The sequence below is a fragment of the Neophocaena asiaeorientalis genome, unplaced genomic scaffold, assembly GCF_003031525.2.
Source record: "Neophocaena asiaeorientalis asiaeorientalis breed wild unplaced genomic scaffold, Neophocaena_asiaeorientalis_V1.1 scaffold138, whole genome shotgun sequence".
NCBI classification, from domain to species: Eukaryota; Metazoa; Chordata; class Mammalia; order Artiodactyla; family Phocoenidae; genus Neophocaena; species Neophocaena asiaeorientalis.
In genome coordinates, this window is record NW_020172632.1 from 5281780 (window position 1) to 5304120 (window position 22341).

The 22341-nt window shown below is 39.2% G+C and overlaps 1 protein-coding gene across 3 annotated transcripts in view; it reads left to right on the top strand.

Annotated features, from left to right (window-relative positions):
• Positions 1-22341, top strand: part of ZYG11B (zyg-11 family member B, cell cycle regulator) — a 76238-nt gene that overhangs the window by 23515 nt on the left and 30382 nt on the right. For 2 of the 3 annotated variants that reach the window (XM_024739285.1, XM_024739284.1), the window contains 5 exons: positions 754-919; positions 6981-7735; positions 17237-17377; positions 20187-20363; positions 21317-21381. In XM_024739285.1, coding sequence (XP_024595053.1) covers positions 754-919; positions 6981-7735; positions 17237-17377; positions 20187-20363; positions 21317-21381 — 1304 coding nt within the window. Of the gene's footprint in view, positions 1-239; positions 406-753; positions 920-6980; positions 7736-17236; positions 17378-20186; positions 20364-21316; positions 21382-22341 lie in introns of those variants that run through there. The other variant, XM_024739286.1, reaches the window with a different exon arrangement.

Below are 22341 nucleotides of genomic sequence, written 5' to 3' on the forward strand. Positions count from 1 at the left end.
GCGTTACGCGGACCTCTCACTGTTGTGGCCTCTCCCGTTGCAGAGCACAGGCTCCAGACACGCAGGCTCAGTGGCCATGGCTCACGGGCCCAGTCGCTCTGTGACATGTGGGATCCTCCCGGACCGGGGCACAAACCTGTGTCCCCTGCATCGGCAGGCGGACTCTCCACCATTTCGCCACCAGGGAAGCCCTACAGCACATTCTTTTACCTAAATAAACTGATCATATTTGAACTATTAGGTTGGGATAGGAATTTTGTGGGAGATTAACTTGGAAAGTAAATTGGGGCTAGATTTTGGAAGGACTCAGGCATCGTCTTTCTAACAATCTAAGAATTTTGTCTTTTGTCTCCAGCTCCATGAAGTCCATTGACATTTTGAACAGTAGAGGGTAATTTAGGGCTGGTAAGTTAGGAAGATTAATCTGCTGTGCCTCTGAGGTCTTCCCTGACCATCCTTGACTGATTAGGGTACTCTGCTATGTGCTTATGTGACTACCCAATATATCCTCTATATTTAGTATTTAATAGACTTTATGTAAATATTTGTTTAAATGTTTCTCTTTTCCTGCTTCTTGAGAACACGGACCACATGTTGTATTCCCACTGTCTAACACGGTATCGTATCTAGCACAAGGTAGACATTTGTATAAAAGTACTTGTTGAACAAGGAAATGAATATTTTGTTCCTCCACTTTTCTGGAAACTAACTTGTTGGCTTTTGTTTTCCCTTTGTTTCTTCCTGGGATCCAAGGAGGAGGCATCTCCTTATTCCTTACTTGATATCTGCTTGAATTTCCTGACTACTCACCTTGAGAAGTTCTGCTCAGCAAGGCAAGATGGAACACTGTGTCTGCAGGAACCTGGAGTATTCCCACAGGAGGTGGCTGATCGGCTGCTTCAGACCATGGCTTTTCATGGTAAGAAATGAAATAAATAGAGGAAACAAAAATTATGTGCTGTTAATTGGCATTGGATTTTGAAATGCTACTGTGGCCATTTAATGATTTTTGTAGAAATAACAGAAAACCCTAATTCTAGGAAAAGGAATTCATTTATTTTTGCCAATCCTGCCACTTACTTTATAATTTGTGATAAGCATTTTTATTTTCTAATGTGGCAAATCATTTTTTTGTTTGTTTCTTCTATATTGTTTTGTTTTGAGGAGCCATTTTCAAGGCAAAAACAACTTCTCTTCCAAAATAGCAGTTTAGAAGTCTGCTGGTCTAAAACACCTTACATTACCATTTGGCAGCAGGAAGATCAATAAATACTACTATGGAAAAACTAGTTTCTGCTTTTGACCTTTGAAATGGGAAATCATAGCTAATTTATTACTTCTGTTTTCAAGAACAAATTCTGAAAATAAATTATGAAAGATTTATCTGTGAAATTCTGGTTATGTATATTGATAATTTTTGTTACCTCTATGTAAGTTTTAAGTTGAAAGAGATATAATGCCTTTATATATTTAGGGTGTATAAACTCTTACAAGTAAGAAACACAATTTTCCCACAACTATAAAATAGAATGGAAACGTGGCAGTAATGATAATTATCATTTATTGATTGCCTCTTTCATGTAATAATGCCAAGCATTTTATATGCTTTTCTTGAATTTGACTTTTCTCAAAAACCTGTAACATAGCTATTTTTATCCAATTTATATAAGGAAACTGAGGTTCAGAGATGTAACTTGTTAAGAGTCACAGTGTTAATAACTGTCGTGGTTCAAATGCAGATCTGTTTGATTCTAAATCTATGCTATTTTCACTGCCACACAACCTTCCTATACCTACATTAGAGGTATTCGTGCTCCGAGATGCCTGATGATGGTATACACTTTTGTTGTGACTTTAAATATGTAGATACACACAGACACATACACATCTATTGGGTTGGCCAAAACATCTTACAGAAAAACCCAAACAAACTTTTTGGACAATCCAATAACATAAATATATTTATAAATATTATATTTTATTAAATATTACATATATACATTTATTATGTATACTTAAAGTCACAGCAAAAGTGTATACCATTATCTGGCATATATATTTAAAGTTGCAGCAAAAGTGTATACCATTATCTAGCATATATATATATATATAGAGAGAGAGAGAGAGAGAGGGAGGGAGAGGGAGGGAGGGGGGGAGGGAGGGAGGAAGAGGGAGAGAGAGGGAGAGAGAGAAGGAGGAGAGCGAACACAAATGCAGATAATGCATTCCAAGGAAAGGTGGGAGAAATAAGGCTGTAATTGAGGTATTTTGGAATAATTTAGGGAAGAAGAAGATACCTACATTCCTTGGTTTTCACTAAGCTGCTCAAGTCTGTAGTGTCTTTGAATTCTTCCAACCTGCCAAAGGAACTAGGGTAAATTTCAGTAGATATTATCCATGTTAAAGTTAAAGGTCCCTGGACTTCCCTGGTGGCGCAGTGGTTGAGAGTCCGCCTGCCGATGCAGGGGACACGGGTTCATGCCCTGGTCCGGGAGGATCCCACATGCCGCGGAGCGGCTGGGCCTGTGAGCCATGGCCGCTGAGCCTGTGCGTCCGGAGCCTGTGCTCCGCAACGGGAGAGGCCACAGCAGTGAGAGGCCCGCGTACCGCAAAAAAAAAAAAAAAGTTAAAGGTCCCCTACAAAGCTGCACAACAATTTAAGAGATCATGCCAGTGCTAACATTTCTTTCTGGTCTCAATTGAATGATTACACTTACCAAGCTCAATTTAAATATTTATATATATAACTGGTCTTGTCAATCAAAAGAATAAATGTTAACTGAAGTTTTAACTTTGCCAGATTCCTTTTGAAATATGACTACTATTGGTTAATAATAGCAGCTAACATTTATTGAATGCCTATTATATACCAGGGACTGTGGCAAATGCTTTATATGGATAAAGTAATGAAAGTAGTTTTTAAGTAAATGTAACTAAATAATTGTCCTCCAGAGTAATGTCTTGGGGAGGCTATATGCTTGATCAGAATGTGTTTTCTACCTCTTTTTTTCAAACTGCCTTCAGATGAGGAAAGTGAGAGTCAGAGAAACAATGTGCTGTCCCCATTTGTGTTTCCCCAGTGTGATTTCCTGCCTTTTTCACCAAAAAGTGTTCTGAATTATTTAATCTCTTTGTAAAAATCATACCCACCTTCAGTCGGGAGTGGATACTGCTAATATGTAAAAGAACAAATTCTTGTCACAATTTTAAAAAGTTGTTTGATAGGGCTTCCCTGGTGGCGCAGTGGTTGAGAGTCCGCCTGCCGATGCCGGGGACGCAGGTTCGTGCCCCGGTCTGGGAAGATCCCACATGCAGCGGAGCGGCTGGGCCCGTGAGCCATGGCCGCTGAGCCTGCGCGTCCGGAGCCTGTGCTCCGCAATGGGAGAGGCCACAACAGTGAGAGGCTGCGTACCCGCAAAACAAACAAACAAAAAAAAAAGAAAGTTGTTTGATAAATGTTTGTGTGTTTGAAAATTTTCATAATAAAATGGGAAAAAAGTTGTTCTGTGAATTTTTTTTTTCTTTTTTTTTTGCTGTGCCATGCGGCTTGTGGGATCCTAGTTTCCTGACCAGGGATCAAACCCAGGCCCCTGGCAGTGAGAGCGTGGAGTCCTAACCACTGGACCACCAGGGAATTCCCTATGAATGCTTTTAAAATTGATAATATATTTTTTCTAATAGCATAATGATTTAAAAAAATAATTTATTTACATTAAAAAATTTTACTTATATACCCGACTCAAAGGATTAATGATATTGGTGGCAATCCTTATTAAAATAAGACTGACACTAAAGAGTTTTACTTATTTGGTTCTGTGATTCTCTTGTCATAATCTTTGCTCATTGTGTCTGTTGTCTCAAAGCTAAAAATCTTCCAGGAAATGTGTGGATAAAAGCTAGGAATCAGAATAAGAATTTTACCACCTAATGATAATGCTATTTAGCTATTATGAATATAATGTCTAACTGTTAGCTATTATGAATATAATATCTATTAGCTATTGTGAATATAATATCTAATATTATGAATATTATAATGCTGTAGTCATCCATGTACAGGTCTTATTTGGACATAAGTTTTAATTTCTTTGGGATAAATACCCAGGAGTGCTACTGTTGGGTTGCATGGTAGTTGCATGTTTAGGTTTTAAAAAACTGCCAAACTGTTTCCAAAGTGGCTTCGCCATTTTACACTCGTAACTATATAAGACTGACCCAGTTTCTCTGCATTTTGCCAGCATTTGGTGTTATTACTATTTTTTATTTCAGTAATTTTGATAGGTATGTAGTCATTATTTCTTCAAATACTTTTTCAACCCTACCCTGTTTCTCCTCTGGGACAAATAGCTCTGTTCCATTTTTTTTTTTTTTAGTCTATTTTTTTTCTTGTTCTTTAGGTTTGGGTAATTTCTATTTTTTAATCTTTTAGTTCACTGATTCTTTCCTCTGTTCCTTCTGTTCTGTTGTTTAGCCCAACCATTACTGTATTTTTCAATTCTAAAATTTTCCTTTGTTTATTTTATTTATTTATTTTTGGCTGCATTGGGTCTTCATTGCTGCACGTGGGCTTTCTCTAGTTGTGGTGAGTGGGGGCTACTCCTAGTTTTGGTGCATGGGCTTCTCATTACAGTGGCTTCTCTTTGTTGCAGAGCATGGGCTCTGGGCGTGCAGGCTTCAGTAGTTGTGGCATGCGGGCTCAGTAGTTGCGGCTCATGGGCTCTAGAGTGCAGGCTCAGTAGTTGTGGCGCACGGGCTTAGTTGCTCCGCTGCATGAGGGATCTTCCCAGACCAGGGCTCAAACCCGTGTCCCCTGCATTGACACGCGGATTCTTAACCACTGCACCACCAGGGAAGCCCTCCCTTTGGTTCTTCTTTATATCTTCTATTTCTTTTTTGAGACTTTTTGTTTTCCATTTGTTTCAAGCATGTTTGTAATTGCACACTTTAGCTTTTTTATGATGGCTCCTTTAAGATCTTCATAAAATAATTGTAACATTTCTGTTATTTCAGTGTTGACATCTATAGATTGTCTTTTTTCAGTTTGAGATCGTACTGGTCCTTTGTATGATGAGTGAATTTTTATTGAAATCTGGACATTTTGGAGACTACTGTTTTGGAGACTACATGACACTACTGTTTTAGTCTGTGTTTCTGACACCACTTGAGCAGTGGAAGCTGGAGGCACTGCCTTGTTATCGCCAGATTGGGATAATATTCTGGTTCCCCACTTGACTTCTGTTGACACCCAAGACTTGGGGCTCCTCATTATTGCTGTGCAGGGGATTGGCGTTCTGTTTCCCCACTAGGTCTCTACTGATACTGCCCTAGCTGACGGAGGTATGAGTACCTCATTTCTCTTCTTCAGTTGGCCTCCACTGACAGCATGTTGGGGTGAGGTGACCTCATTACTTACTGTTGGGCAGTGATGAAGTCTCGACTCTCTACTAGGCTTCCTTTGATACCACTCCAGCACTGAGGGGGAGGAGCACCTCATTACTGCCAGATGGACGTGAAAGTCCTGGCTCCCTACTCAGCCTTCTGTAACACCTCCCTGTGGGGAGACTGGGGCAACTAGTTACAGCAAGATTGAAAGTCTAGGTTCCCCTCTTGGCATTTGCTGGTGTGGATGAGGGTGTGGCCACAGTTTTTTCTTTGGTGTTTGACTGAAGTAAAGTAGTTACTGTCTAAAAGTTGCCTGCCTTGCTAGGCTGCCCCATTCCTGATACTTTGGCTAGAGTGAGCAGATTTTGGGGGGGAGCTACTTTTGTGTGTGCTTGTTGGTATTTACCAATTGTCCACTTCTTTGACTTTAAGCCTGGGATGTATGGTGCAAGGAAAAAACCCAGTATCCAACGTATTGTTCTTTGTGTCCCAAGACCCCTAGCTGGTCTGGTTTCTTCTCTTCACCTTTCAGAGTGATCTAGCCTCATTTCTTTTCTCTTCCCACTTCCATACTTAAATTTCCAGAAATGTACCATGTTCTCACTCATATCTAGGTTTTCCCCTATAATTCTTTTTCCTCTCTTTACCAGGGAGACACCTTATAGCTCTAGCTGTTTCTTATGTTCAAGCAGTGTAGAACTACTTGTTGTTTTCTAACTGTGTGCTGGGCTTTCACATCTATAAGGCTGGTTTTTTTTTTTTTTCTATTTTTTAAATTGAGATATAATTGACACGTAACATTATATTAGTTTCAGGTGTACAGCATAATGATTTGCCATAGGTATTCTAAGGCTTTGTTGATGCTGTTTATTCTTCATTTAATTCCCCTCACCTTCTTTCTCTATCTTTGAACTTTTCCTTCATCTTTGAAGGACTTTCTCAAAGATCACCTTTTCCATGAAGTCTTTTTCAGATCTCCAGGCATCATGGATTATTTCCTTTTCTTTGCTTTCATGATACTTCGTACTTGGCTCTGGTATACCATTGGCTAGATCTAGGCACATAGCCCCATCTAAGTCCAAGGGTAGGTTGGGAAACGTAGTTGTCCGTGTGTCCAGGAAGGGGAGGAGAACCAGATGTTAATAAATATCAATAGTGTCTACCACAGTCCTGATTCTGCCATGTGCTATTTCTGTGCTCTTGGAAGGCCACTTTTTTTTTTTTTTTTTTCGGTACGCCGGCCTCTCACTGTTGTGGCCTCTCCCGTTGCGGAGCACAGGCTCCAGACGCACAGGCTCAGCGGCCATGGCTCATGGGCCCAGCCACTCTGTGGCATGTGGGATCTTCCCAGACCGGGGCATGAACCCATGTCCCCTGCATCGGCAGGCAAACTCTCAACTACTGTGCCACCAGGGAAGCCCGGAAGGCCACTTTTTTGAACCCCAGTTTACTCATCTATAAATTGTAGATAATCATGTTCTTACCTCACTGAATTGTTATGTCAGTTAAATGAAATATTGTTACATGGGAGTGCTTTGGAAATTTTAGCTACCCTTTAACCGTTTTTTGAAGTTAAAATGTTGCTTGTTTTTTCCTAGGTCTCCTGAATGATGCAACTGTAGGTATTTTTAGGGGCAACCAGATGCGCTTAAAACGAGCTTGCATTCGCAAAGCCAAGATCTCTGCCGTTGCGTTCCGGAAAGCCTTCTGCCACCACAAGTTAGTGGAACTTGATGCCACAGGTGTGAATGCTGATATCACAATTACAGACATTATCAGTGGGCTTGGCAGTAACAAATGGATCCAGCAAAATCTCCAGTGCCTAGTGCTGAATTCATTAACTCTCTCACTCGAAGATCCTTATGAACGGTGCTTTAGCCGGCTTTCTGGCCTTCGAGCATTAAGCATCACCAACGTTCTCTTTTATAATGAAGACCTGGCTGAAGTTGCCTCATTGCCAAGATTAGAGAGCCTGGATATTTCTAACACCTCGATCACAGACATCACGGCTCTGCTGGCCTGCAAAGACCGACTCAAGTCTCTAACCATGCATCACTTGAAATGTTTAAAAATGACAACTACCCAGATACTGGATGTTGTTCGGGAACTAAGACATCTGAATCATCTTGATATTTCAGATGATAAACAGTTTACATCAGACATAGCTCTTCGATTACTAGAACAAAAGGACATCCTGCCCAACCTCGTCTCCCTGGATGTCTCTGGGAGGAAGCATGTGACAGATAAAGCTGTCGAAGCCTTTATACAACAACGGCCCAGCATGCAGTTTGTAGGTTTGCTGGCCACTGACGCTGGCTACTCTGAATTCCTCACAGGCGAAGGACATTTGAAGGTTAGACTTTAAAAATATATTCCTTTGTCTGGCTGACCAATGTTTTAGTTGCATAAGACTCCATTAAGGTGAATGTCTAATAACACATGGAACATGTTCATGAAACAGGACATTATATAGTGGAAAGGGCTTGCTTTAGAGTTAGAGTCCTAATTAAAATCCCAGCTTACTTGCTTCACAACCCAGAGCAAGCTATGCTGTAACTTTTTTGAATTTACATTTATTTATGAAATAGATATGATTCGTACCTTGCAAAATTCTTCTGAAGATTAATAATTATATATGTAAAGTGGAAGTCATATAGTAGGCCCTGGATAAATGATAGTTCACATGATGATAATGTTTAGATATTTTGAACCACTTAAACATACCATTTCTAAAGGATCACTTCAAAGAAACAAGGGATGCTCCTTGTTGAATTGAGTATCTGATGGGAGAGCAAGTTCTCCAAGGAGATGTCTATTGTAGAAATGGTAAAATTTTGTTTTTCTTAAGGTTTCTCATGCCTAATTGTTTAAATTCCGTTTAGGAAACATCTGTTGGACTTGGTACAGCTTGGGATTCAAAGATGAAAAAGATATAGGATTTGCCTCCAAGGAGCCTGATAGTAGTAGTGATGTTATAACTATAAAGCCAAGGATCAGTGTAGTTGCTGTAAGAAAGTAGGAGAAATTTTTTCTAGCTGGAGAATTTTAGACTTGATAGAAGATGGTATCTGAATCAGACTTTGAAGGATAGAATTATAACAAGTTAAGGAAAACTAATATTCTTCTAACATACATTGTATCCTATATGTGCTTTATATTGTATATGCTAATATCTATAGATAGGTATTAACTCTATTTTATAGGTGAGAAACAGAGTCATAGAAATTACATGATTTTTTTTTTTTTTTGTGGTACGCGGGCCTCTCACTGTTGTGGCCTCTCCCGTTGCGGGGCACAGGCTCCGGACGCGCAGGCTCAGCGGCCATGGCTCACGAACCTAGCTGCTCCACGGCACGTGGGATCTTCCTGGACTGGGGCACAAACCCGTGTCCCCTGTATAGGCAGGAGGACTCTCAACCACTGCGCCACCAGGGAAGCCCATGATTTACTATTAGTTAGAACCAACATTTGGATCTACATCTGTCTAATTCCAGAGCCCCATTTTTCTTCCCCTACTTCCTATACCGCTTAAGCAGAAGTATCATTTGATCCTACCGGGGGCAGAGTCAGGGATGGCCTAGAAATGAAAACTGTGACCAAAATTACAAGGTATCTTTTTTGAGCATTATTTTATTTATTTTTTATAGAAGTATAGTTGATTTACAATGTTGTATTAGTCTCTTATATACAGCAAAGTAATTCTTTTTTATATTCTTTTCCATTATGGTTTATTACAGGATATTGAATATAGTTCCCTGTGTTATATAATAGGACCTTGTTGTTTATCTATTTTGTATATAGTAGTTTGTATCTGCTAATCCCAAACTCTTAATTTATCCCTCCCTCTTTCCCCTTTGGAAACCATAAATTTGTTTTCTGTGTCTGTGAGTCTGTTTCTGTTTCATACATAAGTTCATTTTTCTCATTTTTTAAAATAAATTTATTTTATTTTATTTTTTGGCTGCGTTGGGTCTTCATTGCTGCGCGCAGGCTTTCTCTAGTTGCAGCGAGTGAGGGTTACTCTTCATTGCTGTGCACGGGCTTCTCACTGCAGTGGCTTCTCTTGTTGCGGAGCATGGGCTCTAGGCATGCGGGCTTCAGTAGTTGTGGCACGTGGGCTCAGTAGTTGTGGCTTGCAGGGTCTTGAGCGCAGGGTCAGTAGTTATGGTGCACGGGCTTAGTTGCTCTGCAGAATGTGGGATCTTCCTGGACCAGGGCTCGAACCAGTGTCCCCTGCATTGGCATTTGGATTCTTAACCACTGCACCACCACGGAAGCCCCTGTCTCATATTTTAGATTCCACATATAAGTGATATATGCTATTTGCCTTTGTCTGTCTGACTTACTTCACTTAGTATAATAATCTCTAGGTCCATCCATGTTGCTGCAAATGGCAATATTTCTTTCTTTTTTATGGCTGAGTAGTATTCTATCGTGTATATATACCACATCTTCTTAATCTATTCTTCTGTTGATGGACATTTAGATTGCTTCCATATCTTGGCTATTGTAAAATAGTGCTGCTGTGAGCATTGTGGTGCATGTATCTTTTCGAATTATAGTTTTCTCCAGTTATATGCCCAGGAGTGGGATTGCTGGATCATATGGTAACAGTAGTTTTAGTATTTTAAGGAACCTCCATACTGTTTTCCATAGTGACTACACCAATTTACATTCCTACCAACAGTGTAGGAGGGTTCCTTTTTTTTGTGCAACCATTATTGATCTCAAAAAAGGAGAAGGGAAGTTTAGTTATAAACATTTTAAAACATTTCAGTTCTTAGATTATTTGTAAATGTAGACTTTAAAAAATAGAATGTAAGAAATTATTTTGAGTCACTCTTTTTTATTCATTCAATAACTATTTTATTAAGTGCATACTCTGAACTGTGCTGGACATGGGGATTTGATGGTGAGGCGAAACAGGCATGCTCTTGCCCTCATGGAGCTTGTAATTTAGTGAGGGAGTCAAACAATGAAGTTTCATATGTCATGGATATATGCTTTAAATATATTTATATTTCATATACATATTTTTTTGTATTTTATTTATTTATTCATTTATTTATTTATTGGGTCTTCGTTGCTGTGTGCAGGCTTTCTCTAGTTGTGGTGAGCGGGGGCTACTGTTCGTTGCAGTGCGTGGGCTTCTCATTGCGGTGGCTTCTGTTGTTGTGGAGCACGGGCTCTAGGCACGTGGGCTTCCGTAGTTGTGGCTCGCGGGCTCTAGAGTGCAGGCTCAGTAGTTGTGGCACATGGGCTTAGTTGCTCCACGGCATGTGGGATCTTCCCAGACTAGGGCTCGAACCCGTGTGCCCTGCATTGGCAGGCGGGTTCTTAACCACTGAGCCACCAGGGGAGTCCTGATATACATATATTAACATATAATATGCATACATACATATGCTTTAAACTGCATAGTGCTGAGAATCTAGAAGATATACAATACTGCTTTTGAGAATGTTTAACAGAGAGACTCGACTTAGTTTAAGGCTTCTCTGAGGACTTGATGAATGAGTGAAGATCTTATGGATGAGTAGCTTGGTAGAGGAAATTCCAGGCAGCGAGAATGATATATGCAAAAGATGTGTGGTAGGAAGGAGCATGGTACATCCAAGGAACTGCAAGAAGGCCACTGTGGCTAGAGTTCCAGAGTAAGAAGTTGAAGTTGCAGAGCGATAAAGTGAGGCTGGAGAAGTAGGTGCCAGGGCCAGATTTCGCAAGGTCACATAAGACAGGTGCAGGGCAGCAAGAAGTTTGAGGAACTTACATACAACTTGTTATGGAACAAGATAGATTTCTAGCACAGGGCTTGTTGGTAAAGGAAATATAAACATGTAAATTACTATTTTAGTGTTACTTAACTCCCTAAGAAGTGGGTCAGACAGTAAAGAACTGTAAAAAAATCAAAGGGAAAGAATTCTTATCTCTGTGTACTGGGAGTTTCGGAAGGATTTCCCAGAAGAGGTGAGCTTGACCTGTGTCCTTTGGGTTTTTTTTTTTTCGCGGTACGCGGGCCTCTCACTGCCGCGGCCTCTCCCGTCGCGGAGCACAGGCTCAGCGGCTATGGCTCACGGCCCCAGCAGCTCCGCGGCACGTGGGGTTTTCCCGGACCGGGGCACGAACGCGTGTCCCCTGCATCGGCCGGTGGACTCTCAACCACTGTGCCACCAGGGAAGCCCTAGCCTAGGTTTTTTAGTTGAGGCTAGTAGGACATCTGTGTTCCACAATGCCTCTGTGAAACAAGTTTGATTTCACAAATGGAACTGTTATTACTTTGAAATCTTGGCTTTAGGAAACACCTACTTTATTTGCTATCATCTAGTTTCTACCTCTGTAAACATTGAAGCAGTGATTCTCAGCCTTGACTGTAATTAAAATTACCTGGAGTGTAATTATTTGAGATGAAGGATGTGTTAACTAACCACGTCATGGTAATCATTTTGCAATATTTACATGTATCAACTCATATTTTACACATTAAACTTACATGATGTATTTGTGATATATGCATTATAATATATATCTTGGTAAAGCTGGAAAAAATTTTAATTAAAAAAAATCATCTGAGGAACTTGAGCAATTAAATCAGAACCACAGGGAGGTGGGATCCAGACATCAGTATTTTTTAAGGCTCCTTGGGTGATTGTAATATGCAGCTAAAGTGGAGAATCATTGTTTTAAAATAATTTTTTAAAAATAGAGATCATTGGAACTTTGTCCTTTATTCAACTATACACAAAAGTTGATGTTTATTTTTTTTCAATAGTTATCTGTTTTATACATATTAGTGTATATATGTCAATCCCAATCTCCCAATTCATCCCACCCTTCCTTTCCCACCTTGGTGTCCATACGTTTGTTCTCTACATCTGTGTCTCTATTTCTGCCTTGCAGACAGGTTCATCTGTACCATTTTTCTAGATTCCACGTATATGCATTAATATACAATATTTGTTTTTCTCTTTCTGACTTACTTCACTCTGTATGACAGTCTCTAGGTCCATCCATGTCTCTATAAATGACCCAATTTCGTTCCTTTTTATGGCTGAGTAATATTCCATTGTATGTATGTACCACATCTTCTTTATCCATTTGTCTGTTGATGGGCATTTATGTTGCTTCCATGACCTGGCTATTGTAAATAGAGCTGCAATGAACATTTTGGTACATGACTCTTTTTGGATTATGGTTTTCTCAGGGTATATGCCCAGTAGTGGGATTGCTGGGTCATATGGTAATTCTATTTGTAGTTTTTTAAGGAACCTCCATACTGTTCTCCATAGTGGCTGTATCAATTTACATTCCCACCAACAGTGCAAGAGGGTTCCCTATTCTCCACACCCTCTCCAGCATTTATTATTTGTAGATATTTTGATGATGGCCATTCTGACCAGTGTGAGATATCTTATTGGAGTTTAGATTTGCATTTCTCTGATAATTAGTAATGTTGAGCATCTTTTCATGTACCTCTTGGCCAAAAATTTGATGTTTCTTTTAAACTATTTGTTTGACTACTAATTTGAGAGCTGAAAAATAATAGGTCATGTTAAGGGAAGAGAGCTGAGATTGCTTTGTCTCCTTTTTTAGAATTTTCCAAGTTAGCAAAGTTGATGAAAATCTTGTCTTAAATGATTGTCTTAGTATTGTGATGCTTTAAATTAAACTAGTTTAGGTTGACATTTTTGGCTTTATATGTTTTTTAGATCACACTGAAAGATGCAGGAAATAGAGACAGTGTGACTCCCCAGTATTCCTTATGAGGCATTATATTATACTGTTAGTGGGTGGTTATAAGAACAAAAGTTTTGTTTTTTTCCACTTTCATATATATTATTTATTTTGATCTCTTGACTCTGTGTGGGAAGTATTGTCCTCAGTGGGAGGGAATGGCTTTCTTAAGGGTCACAGCCAGCTGATGAGCCTGGTATGTGTCCTTTCTACTACATCTCATTGCCTGTATTTGAGAATCTTAGTTCTTTCCTTTACTCTGTTTCTAGTCCCAACACAGATGGTTTTTTTACCACAGAATTACCAACTCTGTCATCTCTGTTTCCCTACCCAATTTATTCATCTGTAAGCATCAGTTTCTTGAACCTTCCACTTCTCCACAATTAGGACTCTTATGTTTTTTGGCTGCCTCATTCCTAGACTCTGGGGTTATTTACCAAGCTGTGGTTCCCAGTTCCTGAGAATCACTGGTTGTGTGCTAAACCCAATATTCTCAGTTGTCATCTTATTTGATCTAAAGTGTCATTTGACACAGTTGATCTTGTCCTCCTTCTTGAAATACTTTTTTTACTTAGTTCCTAGGATATCAGATTTGTCTTGTTTTTTTCCCTACTTTTTGGACTCACCCTCAATTTCCTTTATTGGTTCTTCCTAATCTCCCAGGCCCTAAACCTATATGCTGATGACTCCTAAATTTATATCTCTAGCCTAGACTTCTCCCTTGAGAACTAAGACTCTTATATTAAACAGCAGTAATCAACATCCAGTGAAGGTACATATAAGTTTTTTTAAGCAAAGGAGTCAATCCATTTTAAAAAACTCTAAGAACTTTTTAAAGATGTCTGAGCTAAGGCCTCTGCCCTTGAGGAATTCTAGTCTCGTGGAGAGGAGGCAGACCAATTTAAAAATAGCTTTAATCCATTGTAAGAAATGCTATAATAGAGTTATATACTGAGTGCTACAAGAAAGTTTTTCCTTAAAATATACATTTTAGTTTTAATCCATATATTAAATATTAATAAGGCTTAATTTAGTGGTTAGGGATATTTTCTCTGTTTTAAATTGTTTGCAGAAACTAGTGCATACAGACACTTGTTTGTTTTGTTTTGTTCGTTTTTTTTTTGATCTAGCATACGAAATTGATTGAATTGAAGATGCGTTTAGTTTGGGGAGCCAGATTGCTTGATTTGAGGGTTTATCACTGGCTACAGAAGTGTTGATCACTGAATAAACATACAGGCAATGAAATTTGGTTTAGAGTATTTACATTCCAGTAACAAAAGTTCTTTAATTTTGGGCTTCCCTGGTGGCGCAGGGGTTGAGAGTCCACCTGCCGATGCAAGGGACACAGGTTCGTGCCCCGGTTTGGGAAGATCCTACATGCCACGGAGTGGCTAGGCCCGTGAGCCACGGCCGCTGAGCCTGCGCGTCCGGAGCCTGTGCTCCGCAACGGGAGAGGCCACAACAGTGAGAGGCCCGTGTACCACACACAAAAAAAGAAAAAGTTCTTTAATTTTATATTTAAAGGTAACTTGAAGTTACATTTCATGTAAGTTAATATAAAGCTGTTGGAATCAACCAAATGTGGACTGATGAAGTCTGATGAAGTTATTGTTAATGTGTTTTCCCTCATACAATCTTTTTTATCTCATGTAATAATTCAGTGTCTTTCCAAATCTAAGAAAATCTAAGAAAAAGTTCAGGGTGATTCCAAAAGAACTGAACACTTGGAAAGTTTTTATTATTCAATAACTGCTTATATATGTGAATACATAGTCAAGACCAATGTTTATGTATGTATATTATACATAAATAGTTTAAAAAGCATTTTGTAAAGAAACTTCCACTGTTATTCCTACAATCTTACAAATGCTCAAAACGTGCCTTTGTGTCACTTGGTACACATCTGTACTGTAGTCTAATTCTTATTAGACCTTTGTAGCATATCCTTTCAGTGTTTGAAATGTCAGCCATGATGCAGCCCTTCATTTCCTCAAAGCTGCATATTCCTGCCTGAATACTCTATGTTCATATAAAACCTAGTTACTGTGTAATATATTTTAAAAATGTTTATTTTTGTGTCACCTTTTATAATGGTACTGCCAAAAAAAGACAGTCTTCCACCTTAATGAGAAGATTCTCTCTGAACAGCAGGGTTTTGGGTTTTGTTTTTGGTTTTTTTGTGTGTTTTTTTACCTTTTTGTAAAATAAGACAGATGCAAAGACCATAAATAACAAATGTATACCTTAATGAGTGAAAATAAGGTGAACACACTTGAAACCATCACTCAGGTTAATAAATAGAACTTGTCAGCTACAAGCTGATCACAACTCCCTCCTTCCCCACAAAAGTAATCTCTGTCCAGACTTTAATGATAATCATGTCCTTGCTCTTTTAAATAGTTTATCATCCAACTGTTTACCTTTAGGCACTTAATCTTACCCATTTTTCAAAATTATATGTCTTTTGAGTATCTTTTATAAGTTCCCTCTCCATCCCTTTCTTTTCCTTATAATTTGTGTATTAACGCATCCAGCCCTTTGATTTGTAGAGTCTCCCTCAACCTGGGTTTTCTTGATTGTATGCTTGTAGTGCATGTTTCACTGACTTTGTATTTTCTGCAGATTGGTAGTTGGATTTAGTGACTTAATCAAACTCATGTTTGATCCCTTTGGCAGGACCCTCAGGTGTTACGCTCTTTCATTAAGGAAGTACATAATGTCTGGTTGTTTTTCTTCCTGTGATTTTTAGCAGTTGTTGACACTCAACACCTAGTTATTCATTGGAGATCATGGTGATATTCTAGAAGTTTCTTTCTTTTAAAGAGTTTTGTTTATTTATTTTTGGCTGCATCGGGTGTTTATTGCTGTGCATGGGGTTCTTTAGTTGTGGTGGGGGCTACTCTTCGTTGCAGTGCACAGGCTTCTCATTGCAGTGGCTTCTCTTGTTGCGGGGCACGGGCTGTAGGCACGCAGGCTTCAGTAGTTGTGGCATGCAGGCCCAGTAGTTGTGGCTCACGGGGTCTAGAGCTCAGGCTCAGTAGTTGTGGCGCACAGGCTTAGTTGTTCTGCCTCATTTGGGATCTTCCCAGACCAGGGCTCGAACCCATGTCCCCTGCATTGGCAGGCAGATTCTTAACCACTGCGCCACCAGGGAAGCCCTCTTTTTTTACTCATTAGTTGGATTACTTTTCTAAAAAGCCACTTCCTGTTAATATACATTTCATTACCCAATGGTATATGAACCATTTAAGGATATTAACCTGTATAAATGGGAAATTCCTAAACTTACTTTTGAACAGCACCTCTTGATGCTGAGTGGGAGCTTGATAAATCTGGGAAAATTAATTAATACATTTATTTGATAAGTATTTATTGAGTGCTTATTATGAGCCACACACAACGCTCCCTGTTGAGGTATAGTGGTAAATAGGTCAGTCTACTAGGGGGGTTATGATAATGGCTATGAAGGAGGTGTTTCAAGGGAGACCTGATTTAGATTGGTGGGTCAGAGACGGCCTTTCTAGAGAAGTATCATTTAATTTGAAATGGGAAGGATGACTAGAAATTAGGTAGAGAAAGAGAGGAAGATTTCACTCAGAGAGGATATTGTATTTAGTAGCCTTTTCCTGGGAAAGAGCTTGGCTTATTGAAAGATCAGAAAGAAAGGCCACTGTAGGGTGCGGGGGAGGGATAGATTGGGAGTTTGGGATTGACATGTACACACTGCTATAAAAATTAAAAAAAAATAAAAGAAAGGCCACTGTAGTTATAATATTGTGAGTTGGGGGAAAGGGTTACCTTAAGAGGCAGTAGGAGCCTAATCATGGGTAGTAAGACCTTATAAATAGTGTTACATATCTTGAGATTTATTTTAGGTACAGTATAGAAAATTTTACCCATAGACTTATAGTAGGGTCTTAGCCTATCTAATATACATCTCTTTAGCATATGTACACCTCCATAGGATGACTTTTCTGGATGGATTGGAAAGTGATCATTCCCATTTGTTTCAGGCTTTGCAAAGCTACCGTGGATGCCATCCACACAAATGATGTTTGGATAGAGACAGTTAGAGGGTTGAAAAGAATCCTAAAAACTCATCTTCTGTCTATGTTCAAAGGTGTCTGGAGAAGCCAATGAAACTCAGATTGCAGAAGCATTGAAGCGGTACAGTGAACGGGCATTCTTTGTCCGGGAAGCTCTATTTCACCTTTTTAGCCTGACTCATGTGATGGAAAAAACAAAACCAGAAATTTTAAAGGTAAGAATAAGAAATTGCATATGAGAAATTTGAAATTGTCTTCCTAGATAGATGATGGTTTTGTGAAGAAACTTAGTGCAAATTTGCATTTAGTTTTTTTTTTGTAATGGGGTTGATAATGTATAATTTCAGTTATTAGCCATAAATGAGAATGACAGGAAGTAGTTCCATAGTGTTACTGAAGTTTTATAGTAGTCTCATTTAAGCAATATAAATGCCTTCAAGTTCATATTTAACTATCTAAAACCAGTAATCACTGTGATATGTTTTCACCAGCTATAGTAGAAAATGGAATATATGACTGGAATCAGGACACTGCTTTGTATATTACCCCTGTATTGCTTCCATATAGGCTTTTTTAAGAAATACAATATTGGAATTTTATAAGGTTCATAAATTTTCCATGCAATTTATGAACCTCCTGTGCTTTTGTAACTAGTCTGCATTATTCCTCAATTAACCAGGACAGCTTTTGAAAGGCAAGAAAGGAGGATTCTTAATTTTGTTGATTACTTAGGGCATTGTTTGTCAGAATGTGGTCCTCTTTCCATCAGAAGTCTGGGATACTGCTTATTTTAAGAAGCATATTTGTGAGAGGCTTCCCTGGCGGTCCAGTGGCTGAGACTTTGCCTTCCGATGCAGTGGGTGCGGGTTCAATCCCTGATTGGGGAGCTAAGATCCCACATGCCTCGTGGCCAAAAAAACAAAACATAAAACAGAAGCAATATTGTAACAAATTCAGTAAAGACTTTGAAAATGGTCCACATCAAAAAAAAATCTTTAAAAGGGTCTTCCCTGGTGGTGTAATGGTTAAGAATCCACCTGTCAATGCAGGGGACAAGGGTTCGAGCCCTGGTCCGGGAAGATCCCACATGCCACAGAGCAACTAAGCCCCTGTGCCACAACTACTGGAGCCTGTGCTCTAGAGCCCGTGAGCCACAACTACTGAAGCCTGCACACCTAGGGCCTGTGCTCCACAACAAGAGAAGCCCCCGCTCGCCGCAACTAGAGAAAGCCAGTGCGCAGCAACGAAGACCCAACGCAGCCAAAAAATACATAAATAAATAAACAAATTAAATAAATCTTTAAAAAAATAAAATAAGGGCTTCCCTGGTGGCGCAGTGGTTGAGAGTCCACCTGCCGGTGCAGGGGACACGGGTTCGTGCCCCGGTCCGGGAAGATCCCACATGCCGCGGAGCAGCTGGGCCCGTGAGCCGTGGCCGCTGAGCCTGCACGTCTGGAGCCTGTGCTCCACAACGGGAGAGGCCACAGCGGTGAGAGGCCCGCGTACCGCAAAAAAACAAAAAAAAACAAAACAAAACAAAATAAAATAAAATAAAATAAAAAGTATATTTGTGAACCTCATGCCAAGAAATTTAGATTCAATAGGGCTGGGTACAGGAATTATAAGGAAAATTAGAGTACCTCAGGAATTCGTGAGGTACAGGAATCTGCATTTTAATAATCCCCCAAGATAATCCTTATGCACATTCAGTTTAGAAACCAATGAGTATAGGACTATATTAAATTTGATACCTCATTTAGTGGGCATGGCAATCCCAAGAGATAAGTTTTATCTCCTGTTTTACAGATTATGTACCTGAGGGTCTGTGAGGTTAAGTAACAGAAAGTTAGTGTCAGAGCCAGAAATGCCTTAACCTCCCAGTTTCTTAGATTTTGAGAATGGGGTGTTTGGAAAGGAACCAGTAACATTTAAGTCCTAAGGTGTTATCCCCAACATCTGTCACCTCCTATGTACATACCAGAGGATGTTGGCACTTGGTATATGCATTATCATTTTTTGGTTTTGGTTACTGTGAACCTGAGTAACAAAGGACCAGACCTCTAGTCCTGATCTGAAATATTTACTCATTCATTCATTCATTCATTTAGAGAATGATGCAGAGAGAAATGTGATTCTTGCAAAGGAGAGCAAAGAAAAAAGGTGGTAGCTGGCTGAAGAAGTGTGTGGTTTGTTTTTTTTTTTCTTTTTTTGGATGGGAGAAAAAAATAGCTTGTTTGTATGCTGATATTAATGATCCAGTACAGAATAAAAAATTGATACAGGAGTGAAAGGGGAGAACAGCTGAAGCAGTGTCCTTGAGTAGACAAGAAGGGAAGAATCTAGCATATAAGTGGAGGGATTACCTTTAGAGAGGAGCCCCAAAAGGTCATTTATGGTAACAGGCAGGAAGACAGCATATGCACATGTATATGCTGGTAAGGAGGTACATGTGGAAGTGAGAATCTGAGGTTTTTTATGATTGATTCAGTTTTCTCAAGGTAACTGGAAGCAAGGTCTTCAGCCAGTAGTGAGGAATGGGGAGAATTTGTTGGGGATTTGAGGAGAGAGGAAAAGGAGAGAAGTAGTTATGTCAGCCAGAGGGAAGTGAATGGATTTTATGGTACTCTAACTTTAGCAGTGTTCTTAAGGAACTGAATGTTGAATTTGAAAGTGAAGGTTGCTACTGGTTTACTCTCTTCAAGTCAGTAAGAATTTGTTTAGTGCTTAGCATATAATAGGCCCTGAACTAGGTCTTGGAAATACAAAGATGTTTTCCCTGAATAGAAAAGATTCTTTAGCCTTACAGAAAAATCTCTGGACATGAACAACTTGATACCTACCTCGACCAGGTGAACAGGAACTAAATATTGGTGAGTAACTGCTATGTCCTAGGTTCTGCACGTGAGGATAAAAAAGATACTTAAGACATCTTAGAAATTATTATAGATCAACAAAGTAATGTTGCTATATGAAGAGAGCTTATATTTATAAGTTGGATCAAAAGAACTAATTTTTTTTTTCCAGCTTGTGGTTACTGGGATGAGAAACCACCCTATGAATTTGCCAGTGCAACTTGCTGCAAGCGCTTGTGTGTTTAACTTAACGAAGCAGGATCTTGCTGCAGGAATGCCTGTGCGACTCCTGGCTGATGTGACCCATTTGCTGCTCAAAGCCATGGAACATTTTCCCAATCACCAGCAGGTAAGCATATGGGAACTCCCGTTCAAATAGTCCTTTTAGTGTCTCTTACCCATCTCCCACCTCCATACAGTTCATTTTAGTAGACCAAGGCTGGAAATTCAAATGCCTTTGGAGGCTGTGAAGTAATAAATTTATGGTGTGACTGAGTGCAGGACAATAGAGAAGTAGAAAACTAGAGAATGCTTTCCTTGCCTAAAAGTATTTCAGTCCAAATGTTAAGGGAAATAAAGCAAGCCATACAAAACATCTTGCACCTAGACCTTGAGTTAGTGATAATTTCAGCAAACAGGCATAGGCGTAGAGCTTTTGTTCTGAGCCAGGTACTGGTTCAGTACTCAAGTACTCAGTACTTAAGTACTGGGATAGAGAAATGAGTAAGACATGGATTTTCTATTTCTAGCAGTATAGGTAGACTACAAAACTTGTCCTGTCCTCAGGACAGGACTGTTCAAAATTTGAACAGTTTGGCAAGTTAGTAAAAAATACTCAAAGGTGCAAAACCAAGTAAAAATGGCAACCCAGATAGGTGAGTGGGTCATTAAAGCCAGCTTCCCTCATTGAGAGCAATTGCCAAACTAGATGAACTTTAGGCTTTGGTGTTCATGGACTCTGGAAGCCAGGTGGACAGAAGACAAAATAGGACCCACCCAAAGGCCACCAGAAGGGAGGGAAATTAGCTGGAGTTATCCTATTTATTACCCTAGTTCTCACGTAATAGAAAAGATTAAAAAAAATGTGCGGGCTTCCCTGGTGGCGCAGTGGTTGAGAGTCCGCCTGCCGATGCAAATATGGGCCCAGTGGAAGTCAGTCTTTGAACAGTAGATAGGCAGAATAAAGGTTTTAAGAAATAAGTGGTGTTTTATCAATCTTTCTTTTTTTTATAGAGTCTACCCCTGTTTAAAAAATAAAATAATATGTTATTCAGGATTTTTTTTCTCCGTTTGGTTCTTTAGTTACAGAAGAATTGCCTCCTTTCACTTTGCAGTGACCGAATTCTTCAAGATGTTCCATTTAACAGGCAAGTGATAGCACTAGAACTTAAAATGGGGCAAAATGGAATTCTAGAAATATGTCTTGGGTCATTTCTTACCATTCAGGATATTCGTGGTGTACAATTAGTCAAGTGGGTGGGATTGTGCGTTGCCTTGTAGAATGCTAAATCTACTTTCTCTAATTTAGTGCTTTGACGTTCATGATAACAGATTGGCCCCTGTTTTCATAGCCCTTTGCATAAGAATTTCTATTGATTATAGTTTTTAGAATATCTGTACAATATTGTGGGCTGAAGAAATTGAGGCATATAGACATTCAGTGTCTTGCCAGTGGTTTTGTGACTAGTAACTGCTAAGCTAGAAAGACTCAAGCCTTCTAGGTCCAGTGTTCTTTTCTCTGTATCATACCTCATTATTATTGTTATTTGATATTTAATTATAGAAGAAACTTTTTAAGCAGAGGTTAAGGGAGACCATATAGCTGTATTCCAGTAAGTATAAAGGGTTTCCTTGTTTTCTAAGATGTGATTTGGGAGCTAAACAGGTTATTTTTTTTTTCATTTTACTACTTTAAAATATAATTTTTTAATGATGGTATTTTGAAGAAGAAATTTATACTTTATGATTTAGTGAGAAGTGTCTTTCTCAAGCAGTAATTTTACTGTGAATTACTTTTATTTGGGTAACAGTACACTGTTATCTGGCATGGCTAAGGCAATGAAGTATTCCATTTACTATTTGAAATAAATAGTTTGGATAAAAATATAACTACATATATCTCATGTAGATTGCTAATTTTATTTTATAAATATATTGAGCATCTGTATTGATCTCATGAAGTCATAGGTAGAAAAGACATAATCTCCTAAAGAAAATTATAAACTACCCCAGGGTTGGCAAACTTTTTCTTAAAGGGCCAGATAATAAATGTTCTAGGTTTGTGAGTCATTGGGTCTCTGTTGGACCTACTTAACTCTGCCATTGTA